This window comes from Perna viridis, chromosome 9 (assembly GCF_037379345.1).
Source record: "Perna viridis isolate PV_CMFRI_1.1 ecotype Kerala chromosome 9, ASM3737934v1, whole genome shotgun sequence".
Classification (NCBI taxonomy): Eukaryota; Metazoa; Mollusca; class Bivalvia; order Mytilida; family Mytilidae; genus Perna; species Perna viridis.
The window spans coordinates 21,154,275-21,168,529 of NC_142453.1; the positions used below are offsets into that span (position 1 = coordinate 21,154,275).

Here is a 14,255-nt window from a genome sequence, read left to right on the forward strand (position 1 = left end):
TAATTTGAAAGAGTTGTGTCCCTTACCCCAGGTCAACCTCCTTCATTTGCACATTAAATTGAGACCAATAAAGTCGAAATTATTTGACTTTTGATTTTTTTGTCTAGTCTCTCTTAGTCTACTATGCAATAGCGTACTCGAAAGAAACAGCTCTTAGTTACCAACCAAACAACGGTTTGTAAGAAATAATGTCATTATTATCAGACGATCGAGACAAACAGAAATATAAAAAATATATATACCTGTGATGACATGTTAAGTTTAAATAATTTTCTTCGTGACAAAATTTATATCTGTTTCAGAGATGAAATTTATCGGCAGTTTGTAGATATTCCGATGGACACATATTGTGCTCCTGTAAGTGCAGATTCATACATGTATTGAAATGAAATTTTGTAAGTAGCAAAATTTTTATCTAGGTCCGTCCAAATCTGATTTGGGGACAAATTCCATAATACTTATCGCTACCACGAGGATGTTTTTATCATGTCGGTTAACAAACATACAAATTCATGTTCAATTGAATTGGTATCCCCCATTTCCATTTTTTCTAGTACGCAAGTGGCGTTTTATAGTTCTTTTACAAAGTTTAAGATTAACTAATTCCACATTTAAATTGTAAAATTCAAATATATAGCCCAGTGGTTTCATTAAATAACCTCAACTTCTTTTTACAGGGTTATACACGATAAGTTTAATTGTTCTGTTGGTAAATTATTGTCTCATTGGCAAGTACACCACATTTTTTTTTATATTTGTTGCGTTTAAATACTGATTTTTGCTGACGCGACATATGTTTAAAGTTTGATAATTATTTAAAATGATATATGCAAATGACAATTTATGAATTTCTTCGATATGTCCATTCGTTCCAGAAAAAAAATAAGAAGATCTTATTTTAAGGTTTATGCTTTATATATAATATTCAAATAAATATTTTTTTTTCAGATATAAAACGTTTTTGTATATGTGTTCGGATTATGTAAACGTTTCTATTAATACTGTTAATAAATTAGAACAAATTTAAACAGGATTTTGTATTTTTTACCTTTACTTGTTTTTTTTTTATTTTTATTTATTTTTATTTTTTTATTTATTTTATTTTTTTGGCAATGATATAAAATGTTTCAATTCTAATTTTACATTATTGATTAACATTGAAATGTTATCAAGACAATTTCTATTCCTTTCAGTGCAAATAAGAGTATTGTATTAGTGTCAAAGCTGTTTCCTGCATTTAGTGTATTTAATCAAATATTTCATTTCGATACGCTATTCCATATTGCAGGATTAAAATTACAACATATTTCTCTTAAAAGAAAAATCTCAGATGTCAGTCTAATGGAAGTACTACTGAACGTATTTATAATATTCATCAAGATTTGTCAAAGTCATTGTGGTGAGTAGGTTAGAAATACAATTTTTTACACTGTAACATATAGTTTAATTTCAGACTGCACTTATCAAAGTAGTTAAATGCCGTTTTTTTTTTCGTAGCAAAAGCCTTAACGAGACTGTTTCATATCGCCATCCAACCAGGTGAAATGGAAAATCTTGGTATCCACGATTTATATTAAAAACCTTTTTTATTTTTTTAAACTTAAAATTAAAATTCTCCCAAACTTGGTACGTCACAACCTCTTTTGATGATACTATAATTCAAACAAATCAAATGTTGAAGATGAAAACGAGAGACTGTCAGTAAATGCATGTACTCAAGTAGTCAAGGGACGGTTTAACTCATTAAAACAAAATCTCAGTGATATAAATACATTTTTTCCAGTTCTTATAATCACAGATCGTCTTCTCTGAGAACATAAGTGTTAATTACTAGTAAAAAAAACAAAAAACAAAAAACAAAACGAAAACAAAAATGAAATAAAACAAACAAAACAAAGCAAATTTACAACGAAAGAAAAATTAAGCAATTTATACTATTCTTATATTTAATTATAGAAGTTGTTCATGTTTTTGCTCAGTGTTTCATCATGAATTTAAAACATTTGTATTTGTTAACTTCCCATTCTATAGTACATTGGAGACAATGAGAATGGGAACATAAGGAATGGGTGTATGGGGATGGTGAATTTGAATGAGTAGGTTTTTGAAAGTAGATTTCAAAGCATTTATTTATATGTACAATATATCAAAATCGATAAAAACTAACAGTTGCAGTGTTGAAAACTATGAATTCAAATTTAATGTAAATATTGGATAAAACTAATACAATGGAGATTCTATGGACGGTGAGGAATTTTCTATGGGGAATGGTAGGAAAATGATGGAAATGGATGGAAATTTGTATACCATTCCGGAGCTGTCAGTAGTGCATGTCACACATTCAGATGATTATGTTCTAATAACCTTTTTTTTTCATTTGATTTAAGTTCCTATATTTCATCCTTATTTTTATTTTGTTTTTATTTTATAGCGATAGAGAATCAAACTTATGTCATTTTAACACACACACACACACACACACACACACACACACACACACACACACACACACACACACACTTGTATACGAATTAAGAATAGCTTGATCAAAATTTAATGTTTTTCTCAAATGACGAGAAACTCACTGAAAACTCCTTTGGTTATTCAAAATGCAAAATAGACTTTGCTAGAGCAGTTAATGCTTCTGTTTTCTTTTTGATATTTATGGTAAAACGAGTTGCCACATCCATTCGTTAAATCGTTAAAATAAATATTGATGAATTTAATTACCCTTTTATTCCTGATAGTGATAAATATGATATTGTTTCTATTTTGCTAATAAATATAATTTACAGGAAGAAAATGATCCTTTCAATCAGTTGTTCATGCGTTAACTCATTAATGAAAATCTGTCTTTTTTAACCCCCAAATACAATCATCTTGTTCAAAATGTACCAGCGCAAAAATAAAATACTAAAAAAAAACTAATCACATTAATCAAGATGATAAACGATAAATGGTATAGCGCATATTTCAACGCAAAATTCAACAAACATACCGATACACCTACCGAGAAGCAGACAGCGTAGATACAACTTTTAATTGTGATTGCATACAAAATTTCGAGCACAAACGACTTTGATCTCCTGGTACCCTAAAACATCTACCGGGTCAACGTTGCATGTTTAATAGTCTACGGACTATTCGAACAATACCAACCAGACATGGTTGTCAAAGCAAAGTCTATGTATTTGACATTACGTCTGTGTACAATACACAGCATAATATCATAATATCTCAGCAAACACTGCCTTAAACCCTGGTTAAATATTACACAGGTGGCACATTCCCTTCCGTGGTGAAAGAGTTTGGATTTCTGCATATTTTATTATATGTTTAATTATTATATTTTTGTAGCATTGGTAGTTGACCCACAGCTTTATTGTAATAATAATTGGCTTTTATTTGGAAGTACATGCTTCCGTCTTAGTATTGAGAGCAAAACTTGGCAAGATGCAAGGGTAGGATAATTTTGCTTTATCATACAGTATATATATAAACTTCAAACAAACGTTTTCTTGAACTAGGTGTTCGTTTTAAATGAACCAGATCCCTTTCAAGTTTGTATCAATGCCTCCAATGCCCAGTGGTATTAACTTCGTCATACTGATTTAGTTCCATTTATGTAAAAAGTGTTGTGTTCCAGGCTAAAAGAACATGTTAATTTTTTTTCTAATGGAAAACACTTTAATGTCCAATAAAAACGTTAGAGTTAGGGGTTTCGTGATCATATCACGTAAATGGTAATGAATATTTTATAGTGTACAAGGTATCGTTATTCAGGCTGATTGTAACACGATCGGTGGAACGTTGTACGAACCTAGAACTCGATCTGCAAACGAACTTCTGACGGAAGTTGTTGGTTCAGCTAATGGTACGATTCAGTAATCACAACACATTCTTTGAGTAACAGCAATTACACTAAATACAGCATTACCAATTGTATTTTAAAGTATACGTAACAAACTTGTAATTTGCATATCCTATTATATGCATCGAATGACTACATAGTCTGGTCTTAATCAGACCGAGTATACAGTATTTCTATAAATATTAACAAAAACAAATACAAAAACAAATGGTTAATACAAATTTTGTTAGAAGAGCATGCAGGATGCGTAGGTTTATAACTTATGTTACGATAACCTGTATAAATCCTATTATGGAATTTTCCTACTAATAATTTTTTTTTTGATTTTGTTACTTTCGCTTGCACTTTATATCGTACTCTATTCCCTTAAAAGGGATTAACTTTTGGATCGAGGTCAAGATTGTTGATTAACATGAAAAAAAAAATTACTCCAGAACGGAATTTATTCATATTTGCTGATTATAGCTTACAATTCTGGGTATAGCTGTACTTGGTTTTTAAAAAATCTTTTGTAGTTGATAACGTTTGGCTTGGAGGTAGGAGAAGTCTTAAAGATAACCAAAGGTAAAAACGCCGAAAATGAATTTCAAAATGTTGTATATATTAAAATTGATATGAAAACAAGTATTATTAAATGCGCACTCTCAAATGCAAATGATTGTGTTTAAACATCGCTGATAATGCATGTTACATTTTATTATTTCACTTTCAACTATTTTTTCGTATTTTGAACTTTATATTTACATTAAATATTTATGTATGTTTTTAGATAGAAATTGTATGACATTATTCATATGCTAATTGCATTAAAAATAATAAAAAAACACAGCCTTCTTTATTTCCATGTATTTATCTATTTTGTATGAGTTCTTACAGATTTTTTTTTACATCAAAATAAAAAAAGGAAGTACACAAGCAATGTTATTACTGGTGGTGATATGTAAACTTTGAACAATAAATATATAATAATGTAAATACTTGAATAAAAAAATGAATAATAGACAACAATTATCAAATACATAGTTCTAATTAAAGATGGATATGGTCGTCAAACAATGACGAAATCACAGAGACAGCATGGCTGCCACATGAACCAAACAACAAAGAAGAGGAATGTATAATGTTGATCCTTCCTCACGGCTGGAATGACATTGCCTGTACCAGAACATTTCGTTTCATTTGTCAACGTCCCCCAGGTATATTTACCATGCCAAAGGCAGCTTAAAGTTCATTATACATAGATTTTTTATCTCTGGTCTTAATCTTCTCCAAAGGAAGATAATAGGGACAGAGCATCAGCGAAGTGCTATATATAAAAATCACTGAAATTACCTATTGCGGAAATGACGTATGCGATTAAGAAATTATTGTTTGAGTTTCGCTGTTGACACATCACACACTCCAGTTGGGCATTTAAGACAACAACGATATAACATTACAGGAGTTGAATATCAAAAAGACTAAGCTTTTGAGTACGAATAAATTTGTCCCTTACAAGCAAAGCTTTAAATCATATTATTGAACATTAATATTCCTATCTTTATTACAGAAAATGTCTTTACTAAAACCGACTTTCTAAAATCTTGCCCGTTTTCTTGTACTGGTATTCAAAATATGTTTATCGCTAAAACGTAGATAATTGCCATACTGAAAATGATTAATATGTGCCTCGTGTCAGTTTCACAAAAAGTCGTAAGTGTAAAGTTGATCGTAAGTAATGACGTTATAACAGAAAATAGCATTGTTACGTCATGACTTACAGTCAATTTTACACTTACGACCTTTTGTGAAACTGAAGCCAGGATTCGAACTCCAGCTATTGATAATTGTCATTTAGATGCTGAAAACCTGAATAAGTACCAGTCGGTATTTAACTGCCTGTGGTAATGTGATTCAAAGTAAAGAAAACCTCTGGTCTATGTATGCTATACTTTTATGTGACAATAGTCCTTTCTGTATTTAGATCTGTACTTTTAAGAATACACTTTTTATTCTCACTAAATCAACAATATTTAACGAATTTAAAACGATAATTCTTGCAAAGTGCTAATTTCATACCAATCTATATATCTTTTTTATCGAAATTGTAACAACCAATTGACAAACTAAGACTGTTTATGTGATCCGTTAATGTTTCAGAAATAAGAAATTAAAGTGGAATTGATGTTAAAAATTCAAGTAAAACGAACGATGTCATTCTGAACTCGAGGTGTATGCAATAGAGTAATTAAGTTTTGTCATGTGACTCCGTGCTTTCACGAGGATAGATCCTAATCTACCTTTCAAATGCATGGAAATTTCACATTTACAAAGCGTTGGCGTTTTCGTGATCACGGAAACAATAAAAAACCAAATCGTTCTTTGGGTTTCATTACTTTCTATTTCGGTTTGCTATTCCATTCAGAATAATTACACTATAACGAAATTTACAAGACTTATGAATGCGAATCTACTCTGCAAACATACAACTGATTTATTAAATATCACCACGACGCTATCTTAAATGCTTTGCATTACAAGATGTGAAAAAAATCACAAGGCATGCGCCCTACTTATAACAAATCTGCGAATCTGACACTGTGGTGATACTTTACTTATTAGCATATTAAGTGTTAGCCCCTGTAAGAATGAGGCAGTAGGTGAAATATGGTATAAACAAACCCACGTGAATATCCTGAGAACGAATTTTAAGACACATTATAATGTGAAACTCATTTACTTTTCTGAATGACAGGATACTTGTAGAAAAATCACAAATAAACATTTTCTTTAAACAGAATCCAATAACACATATGCACAAGCAAATGACAGTGATACTTTAACTTTACGCTGTCCTGTCGAAATACTTTTGGTTACCAACATAATGTGGACACGAAGATCTAATACCGTGATCAAGAAATTACCAGATACATCCGGATATTGGAATGTAACGTCTCCGAATCTGGTGATAAAACCAATCCGATGGTTTCACTACGGCATATATTGCTGCCACACAGCTACAAACATTGGGAATATAACATATTCATTCGAGGTCGATGTAATTGCAAGTAAGTTTTTTTTATTTGTAGAAAGAAAATTAAAAGAACAAAACTTAAGAGTCGCTTTAAGATACAAAAAAAAGGAAACATACGATTAAGAAAATTTTAAAACCAAAATTCATTATTCAAATATAATAAATCCGTTCCCTTGCCTCCATCATTATTACAGGTCACAATGTGCATGTCGTTCGTAATAATCAATATTAACTCCATTATAATAATCAACCTTTTTTGTCTGCTTCCTTGGCATGAACTTAACGGGGACTTTTTTTCCAGAAATTATATGACCATGATATTGTGTCATATAGTATGTTCGTGTACAGTGCTCTGTAACCTTAGCACCGTTTAAATGAAAACTCTATTTGAAACACATATTATATTTTACCAAGTGCATAGCTATAATATAAAACTATTTTTTGATAATTTTCTATGCAATATATGGAACACAAAACAAATTGTACACATAAATTTGGAAATAATTCGTATGAAATAATCTAAAGGTCCAATATTTACCTACCATAACCAAAACTGTTTTCTCAGAATACTATAGGGACGTACAAACAGCAGTAGTCTTAAAGTGTAGAGAGGGTTAGCTAAACATCCGAATGGTAAAATCATAGAAAAAGCGATAAATCATGCAGATTAACTTGTTTACTAAATAAACCACCTAAAGCGTGGAATATTCCCAATCCCACGCACACGATTCCCACGAAACATACACAGGATGTTCGTACTCGCCAGACATGTTCACGTCTGATATTGGTTTATTCGAATTGTTACTTGGGAAACGAAACCAATATCATATATTTTAGTACACAGTGCATGTTTGTTCTGAATAATCGTAATATGATGATTGCTGAAATATTGCATGTAGTTTTACATTCTTTTGAATTATATTTGAATGAAGACATATGTGATGTATAATTTCATGACATATTGTGGAAACATTTCCATTGGTCTGAAAGTATAAAACAATAAAAAATCATAAAGTTGGAGTAAAATGTACTAAATTTTAGGTAATAAGTTACTTGACTTGAGACCACCTTATTCCTCTGTATATGCAAACAAAGTAATTGTTATGTGACAATTGTTCATTTTTGTTGTATATGGATCATGTGGAACACATTTTCCTTGTTCCAGGAGAATAGCAATAGCACAATTTTGTTATGTATTGGTAAAATATACTCTATCATGTCTATTTTTGAAGTAATTTAGCTATTTCTGGTAATTCGATACCATTTTATTTGTCTAAAACAGAAGATACTGGTTATTTTTTAAATAATGGTACCTATACATTTTAAAATCATTTTCATCAGTCTGGGAGGATGGAAATATTGAAATTTAATAAAGTTTATGTAAAATATTCTCAATTTGTATATGTCTTTAGACGAAGACGTATTTTTGACTGCTGCTATATTATGTATTTCCTCTGAATATCTAAAACGTAATGTTTATTTGAAAAATGTCAAACTTTGTGATGGGGAACACATCTCCATGTTCAGGGAGGATAATAATATAATAATCACATAAGGCGTGGTAAAATATGCTCCGTGTTGAAGTTATTTAGCTATTTTAAAACATGTACATTGGTTTAAGAATAGAAAATATTAAAATTAAATACAATTAGGGTATAATATAATCAAATTTTTAGGTAATAAAGTATTTTTGACTGATGCGATACCATATTATTCCTCTGAACATAAAACAAAAAAAAAAATAGGTGAGAATGTCCGTTTTTGTTATACTGGTTGCATGGACCATGTATACCGGTATGATAAATGTCCTTTGCTTTTCGAGAAACACCCACCAATCTGCTCATAAAAAGGCAAATCCGGGATAAACTACAGTGGACTTAGGAAATCAGGACATCAGTGTCTTCACTTGCTTCATTTACTACGTCCATAGCTTATGAGCAAAAATATATTGATTTATGCATTCCAGCCATACTATCAGTACTCATTTGTAAAATTCCTCTCATCAATACATTTTCCAATATAGTGTTCAGTTTCTGCTTATTCTAACCCAAGATACATTTAAATACTGTCATCTGTATATTTTCTCAATTCTGTGTCAAATATTAGCATACAGAGAAAGAAGGGATCGGGGAGTGCAACGGCACAAACCCATAATACTAACATATATATCTGGTTGAACCCTGGCTGGTTTTCGGGAAGTGCTATATCAAACGTTCTTACAAAAACTAACTTGTATAGTGTTAAAAAGTTCATATTAGTGTTGTTATAATGCATTGCATAAAAGACATTCATGTTTTTATAACAACTTTGTTCATTCATATTTATGGCAATATATTGTACAATAAAGTTGAGGATGAGCATCATTTCTTAATCGAATGATATATGTAAGTCTATAGTGAATTTAAGGAACTTTATTTCTAGCAATTGTCAGAACTTTGATAAATTAGATGAATCTTCATAATTGTTCTGGTTTACCCAAATCACTTTTTGTCCTCGTAAAGACCGCAAAATAGATAATAACTCAATCGTGTTCAACGGATATAATTCCTGTAAAATGTTATAAAAAAGTTCGAACGCTTACACTGTCTTATGTTACAACTTCAATGATTTAAACAGTGTGTGAGATTTTGTTATTTCAAAAAAAAAAAAAACAACAAAAAACAATGCTGGAGACAAGTATATACAAGTACATAACTATTTAGCCTTAATAGTACGTGATAAATTAAAATAATAATAAACTATTTATGAAGTAATGAAGATTGTATCATATTCATATACATGTATGTACCATTTGCACTATTTCGCTTGTTGAGTAAATCATTGGCGGATTCAGGGGGTTTCGAGGTTTGGATATTCCCTCCTCACTTATTTAACGGAAGATATTCAGGAAATTAAATTCGGGCTGAGTATTTTGTTTGAGGTGGAATGCACTTTTTGTGTGTTTCCTGTGCTTCCCGGGTTATATTTTGCATAGTTTGATTGGCATGTATGTATCTTTATTAATTTTGATTCTACATTAATAAATCTATACAACCTATGGCCACTGTAAAAAGGATAAAAACAGAGTACTCAAAACAATCTTTTTTTTAATTTCAAATCAATCTTGTTTTCCATGTACCATGTGCTTTCCGTTTACCGTGTATGTGTGTGTTCTGTGTACCCTGAACCATAAACCGTGTCCATTCCGTGTACCGTCTTCTTATAACCATGTCCTGTGTACCCTGTTCTAAAATATTGAATCTTTTAAATGCGAAATGGCCGTGTTTATCATATACATATATGGTACATTGCAAAAACATTTTCATTGGCACGTATCCTTTACATTTAAGGATGTTAATAAAACTTATAAATGACATTTACGTGTTTTTCTGTCTTATTTGTTTGGAAATATTGAATTTAATATGGCAATCAATTTCGAATAAATATGAGTACATCAGTTTTCATACGACAAACAAACTGCGTATAGTTCGTGAATCTAATGTCCCCGACCATTTCGGAGGACCATTTAGAATGTTTTCTGTACGGTACGCGGATCGTGTGATCGTACCTTTCTATCGTATACCGTGTATCGCACATCGTATATCCTAAATGGTATATAGGGACAGTTAAAAATAACGCACGTTTCTGATCAGTCAATGTATAATTTCGTGCCGCATTTTTTTTTCTGGTTGTTAAAATTCTAAATTGAACATTACCACTATTTAAACTTAAAAATGGCAAAAGATTTCATAAAATTGCGTATACCTCATTTTCAACATCTAGATATTGTATATGTAGAAGTTTTTTTTAGCAAAAATTAATGTGCATGAACCAAAACTTACAACGGGCTGCAACGGGCAATATCTCGCATTTATTTTCTGTCAATTTTATTTCATTATTATTCGGCCAATTTAACCACAATAAAATGCAATCTATTTTCAGCTTCTCAAAGATGAAAAAAATACTTTAAGAACACTTAATATTGTACTTAATGACACCTCTCGGACAATTTGTTTTAAATGCAGGATTTGAGTGAAATCAAGATGCACAAAAATTGCAACATTATAGCTTAGGAATATGGTTATATTTTGACAACCATAACTAACTTTTAAGAAAATGTACACTGTAGTGTGCATTGACCTACATGTGGTGAAAATCAACATTGTTTAAATAAGACATAAAATCATCAATTTATACATATTTTAAGAGTTATGACATCTACCTGATTTACTACATTTTCAAAATATGAAATGTTTTTTTACAAATTATTTTAGTAATTTTGTTTTTTCTTGTGACTTTTTCAGACAAATGAAAGCAACAATTCTTATTTATTAATTATTAACACGATCTCGTTCTCAAAAAAATATAATGATGCTTAAAAAACAGAGAATCAAACAATTAAACGAACAACCTCTATCTTGGTGAGCTCTAGAAACGAAATCATACGATAACCCCGTGATAATGGCAAAATCCCTCGTACATGTAATCAGAAGACATGTAGAGAATACAGCTTGCAAAAAGTTAGGATTCATGCAAAAATGTTTTTAAATGTAATAATCCGGATATGCAAGACAATTATGGAAATTATCTGTATGTGAGAAGATGAATGTTATAAAGCTATCGACGAACAAATCTATGGCAAATGTTTTACAATCATACTGTCGTTTCTCCCTATTTCATCAAAGTGTTAAAGGAAACCATTAACATGTACGAGGGTTACCAGTGCTCTTTTAACAAGCAAGGTACATAATGTTTCAATGCATTTTTTCAAACGTTCTTGTATATTTAAATAGATTCCAACATTATTGACATAGACGCCATAGAAGGCAATACGATCAGTCTAATTTGTCCAGTTGGGATCAGTTCTGTAAGCAATGTTATTTGGAAAAAGTCACAGAATGGAATGGCTACACTGTTATCAATAGAAAGGAGAATGTTCAATGCGTCCTCAACCAATTTAATTATTAGCCCAGTCCGGTGGTACGACAGTGGTACATACGAATGTCAAGTTCTTTCAAGTTATCGAAATCTGACCTACAGTTTTGACCTGTATGTAAATACTGGTAAGTGTGTATATTGCAGCAGAATTGGTACCAGGAAGTTTATTCAGTGTTTAAACATGAAGTATTAGGAAACAAAAATGGAATCGACAAAATAACGTACCGGTATCTGTATAAACATATATGTTAAATACGGGGTAAAACAATTATTAAGTGTCAGTTCCTATAATAATTTTGATAGTATAATATGACTTTACAACATCAGAATCAAGGACGACAGACAAGATTTTTCTTATCATGCTGGACCATTGAGTTACAATTTCATTGAAAATGAACATTTTGAGGGCAGATTACTCTAACTAAAACCTCATTTTTTAAAAATTCTTTTGAAATATTTCTGAGCAAATCCAGTGATGCAGAGATCAAATAATGGTCTTTTCGAATAGAGAAAGTATCCTTGAGCGATATTACAGTGTCAGATCGGTGGATTTTTTTATAAATTTTGCCAGAATTTTACATATACTTACACTTAAATGTTAAAATAGTATAAATAAAGATTTCTGAGCGTATAAATGACATATATAAATATCGGATGATGGTATTTTTTAATATATTCAATCCTCCATTTGAAAGTGTTGCAATCATAAAAATTAAAATAACCCTTGATTAAGAAAGAAAATCAACAAATCTTTTACAGTAAACTTTAGAATTCATAGTTTAAGATTTTACATCTTTTTTTTAATGTAAATTATCTTACATGTGCATTGTATCTATTTGCTGTCGGTCACACGATTTTGTTCTGGAATAGACATCTTGATTTAATCTAAAGATACGAGAAGTGGTTATTTTATAGCGTAAATATGATTCTTAACTATTCTACACTTTAACTTCAGTAACAACACATGTGCAATAAAGAATATTTCAATAATTTAATTTTTAATTGCTTTGTTTTATAGCAACTGGAATGTGTTCATGTACTTGTGAATACAGACGAAAATTGATATACTGGAAAGAAAATACAACACCTAACAGAACATATGTTGAATTATTAGAATTTTTGAAACCACACCTTAAAAAGATAAACAATGAACTAACAATATCAAAGACGACACTTTCATTTTACAAAAGGAAAAAGACATCAGCTCCTGATGACCGAACGTCGTCGCATATCATCGGCTTGGTCGGAATTGCATTTATTTCGAGTATTTTTGGACTTCTGCTTATTGTTGATTGTATCAACTTTCTTCAGTTTGCCTTCGGCTGTTCAAAACTTGCGTCACTCAGAAAGTTCAATAGCATAACAAATAAAGGAGCTAATAATTAAATGGGAACTACAAACTAAAGCATTTGAGCCAGAATAACAATCATAAAATAAATTACGTGTCTTTATTGCATTAAATAAAACTACTTTAAAATATCAGTAATGATTTGAATCAATATCATTCTGTTAAAAAGAGCAATGAACAATATTAAAAAAAAGAAAGATGAATTACGTCTTGTTTATAAATCTCAGGTATAAAATGATAAATAAGAATAAATTTAGGTCCATATGAAAATGTTGATGTTTAGATATATACAAACTGTAAATCATTTTCTTTAGAAACACATGTCAAGTTTCTTATGACTACATGGAATCATTTATATATAATCTGCTTATTACATTAAGGTTGAAAACAAACAAACAAACAAAAAACAAAAAACAAAATAAAAAAACAAAAAACAAAAAACAAAAAACCAACCAAAAAAAAACCAAACAAACAAACAAACAAACAAACAAGAAAGAAACCCTTAATGACTATATTCCCTTTAATAATTGATACATCAGGTATTCGATTTGTATTTACGCGGGTAATGAATGACATTAATCTCGCTTTCATTTGAAACCTCATTTGACCAATTACATTCACTCATGATGTTAGAGGGCGAAACCTGTTTTTTTTTTGTTTCTCTGTCGGAGCTTTTTGTACAAGAAAGAAACTTAATTCAGTCGTTGAAAAAAAAACCTAAATTTAACATTCTCTATTATTACAATATAAAAGGTCAGACAGCAAGTTAATAAATGAAGCAAATTTAAGAGTATTTAAAAAATAAAATCACATTACAATATATTTATATTAGTAAATAAATGTAGAAAACATGTTTTTACTATTCTATCTCTAATTAATTAATTAATTAAAGTTAGCTTTTCTGCTACATAAGTGCAAGAATGTGTTTGAAATTGAAGTTTTGTGCATGCCGATCAACAAATGGGATATTGATGTTAATCGATCATCCTTCCAGAAAGTAGACATTTAGTTTCAATAATAATTCCTTTTGAATGAGAAATATATTATTTTACATCATGTTGCTTTCGTTTAGGGCAAGTATTTTGACATCTTACAATGTAATTATC

General features: G+C 30.3%; 1 protein-coding gene across 1 annotated transcript in view; it reads left to right on the forward strand.

The window, feature by feature from the left end:
- Window positions 1-13,296, forward strand: part of LOC148607295 (uncharacterized) — a 64,445-nt gene extending 51,149 nt beyond the window's left edge. The window contains exons 4-10 of the mRNA XM_088543515.1: window positions 3,358-3,461; window positions 3,784-3,874; window positions 4,387-4,435; window positions 4,907-5,067; window positions 6,649-6,918; window positions 11,657-11,926; window positions 12,820-13,296. Of these exons, the coding sequence (XP_088399641.1) occupies window positions 3,358-3,461; window positions 3,784-3,874; window positions 4,387-4,435; window positions 4,907-5,067; window positions 6,649-6,918; window positions 11,657-11,926; window positions 12,820-13,187 (1,313 nt within the window). The 3' untranslated portion in view covers window positions 13,188-13,296. The remainder of the gene's footprint in view (window positions 1-3,357; window positions 3,462-3,783; window positions 3,875-4,386; window positions 4,436-4,906; window positions 5,068-6,648; window positions 6,919-11,656; window positions 11,927-12,819) is intronic.
- The last annotated feature ends 959 nt before the right edge of the window (window positions 13,297-14,255 follow it).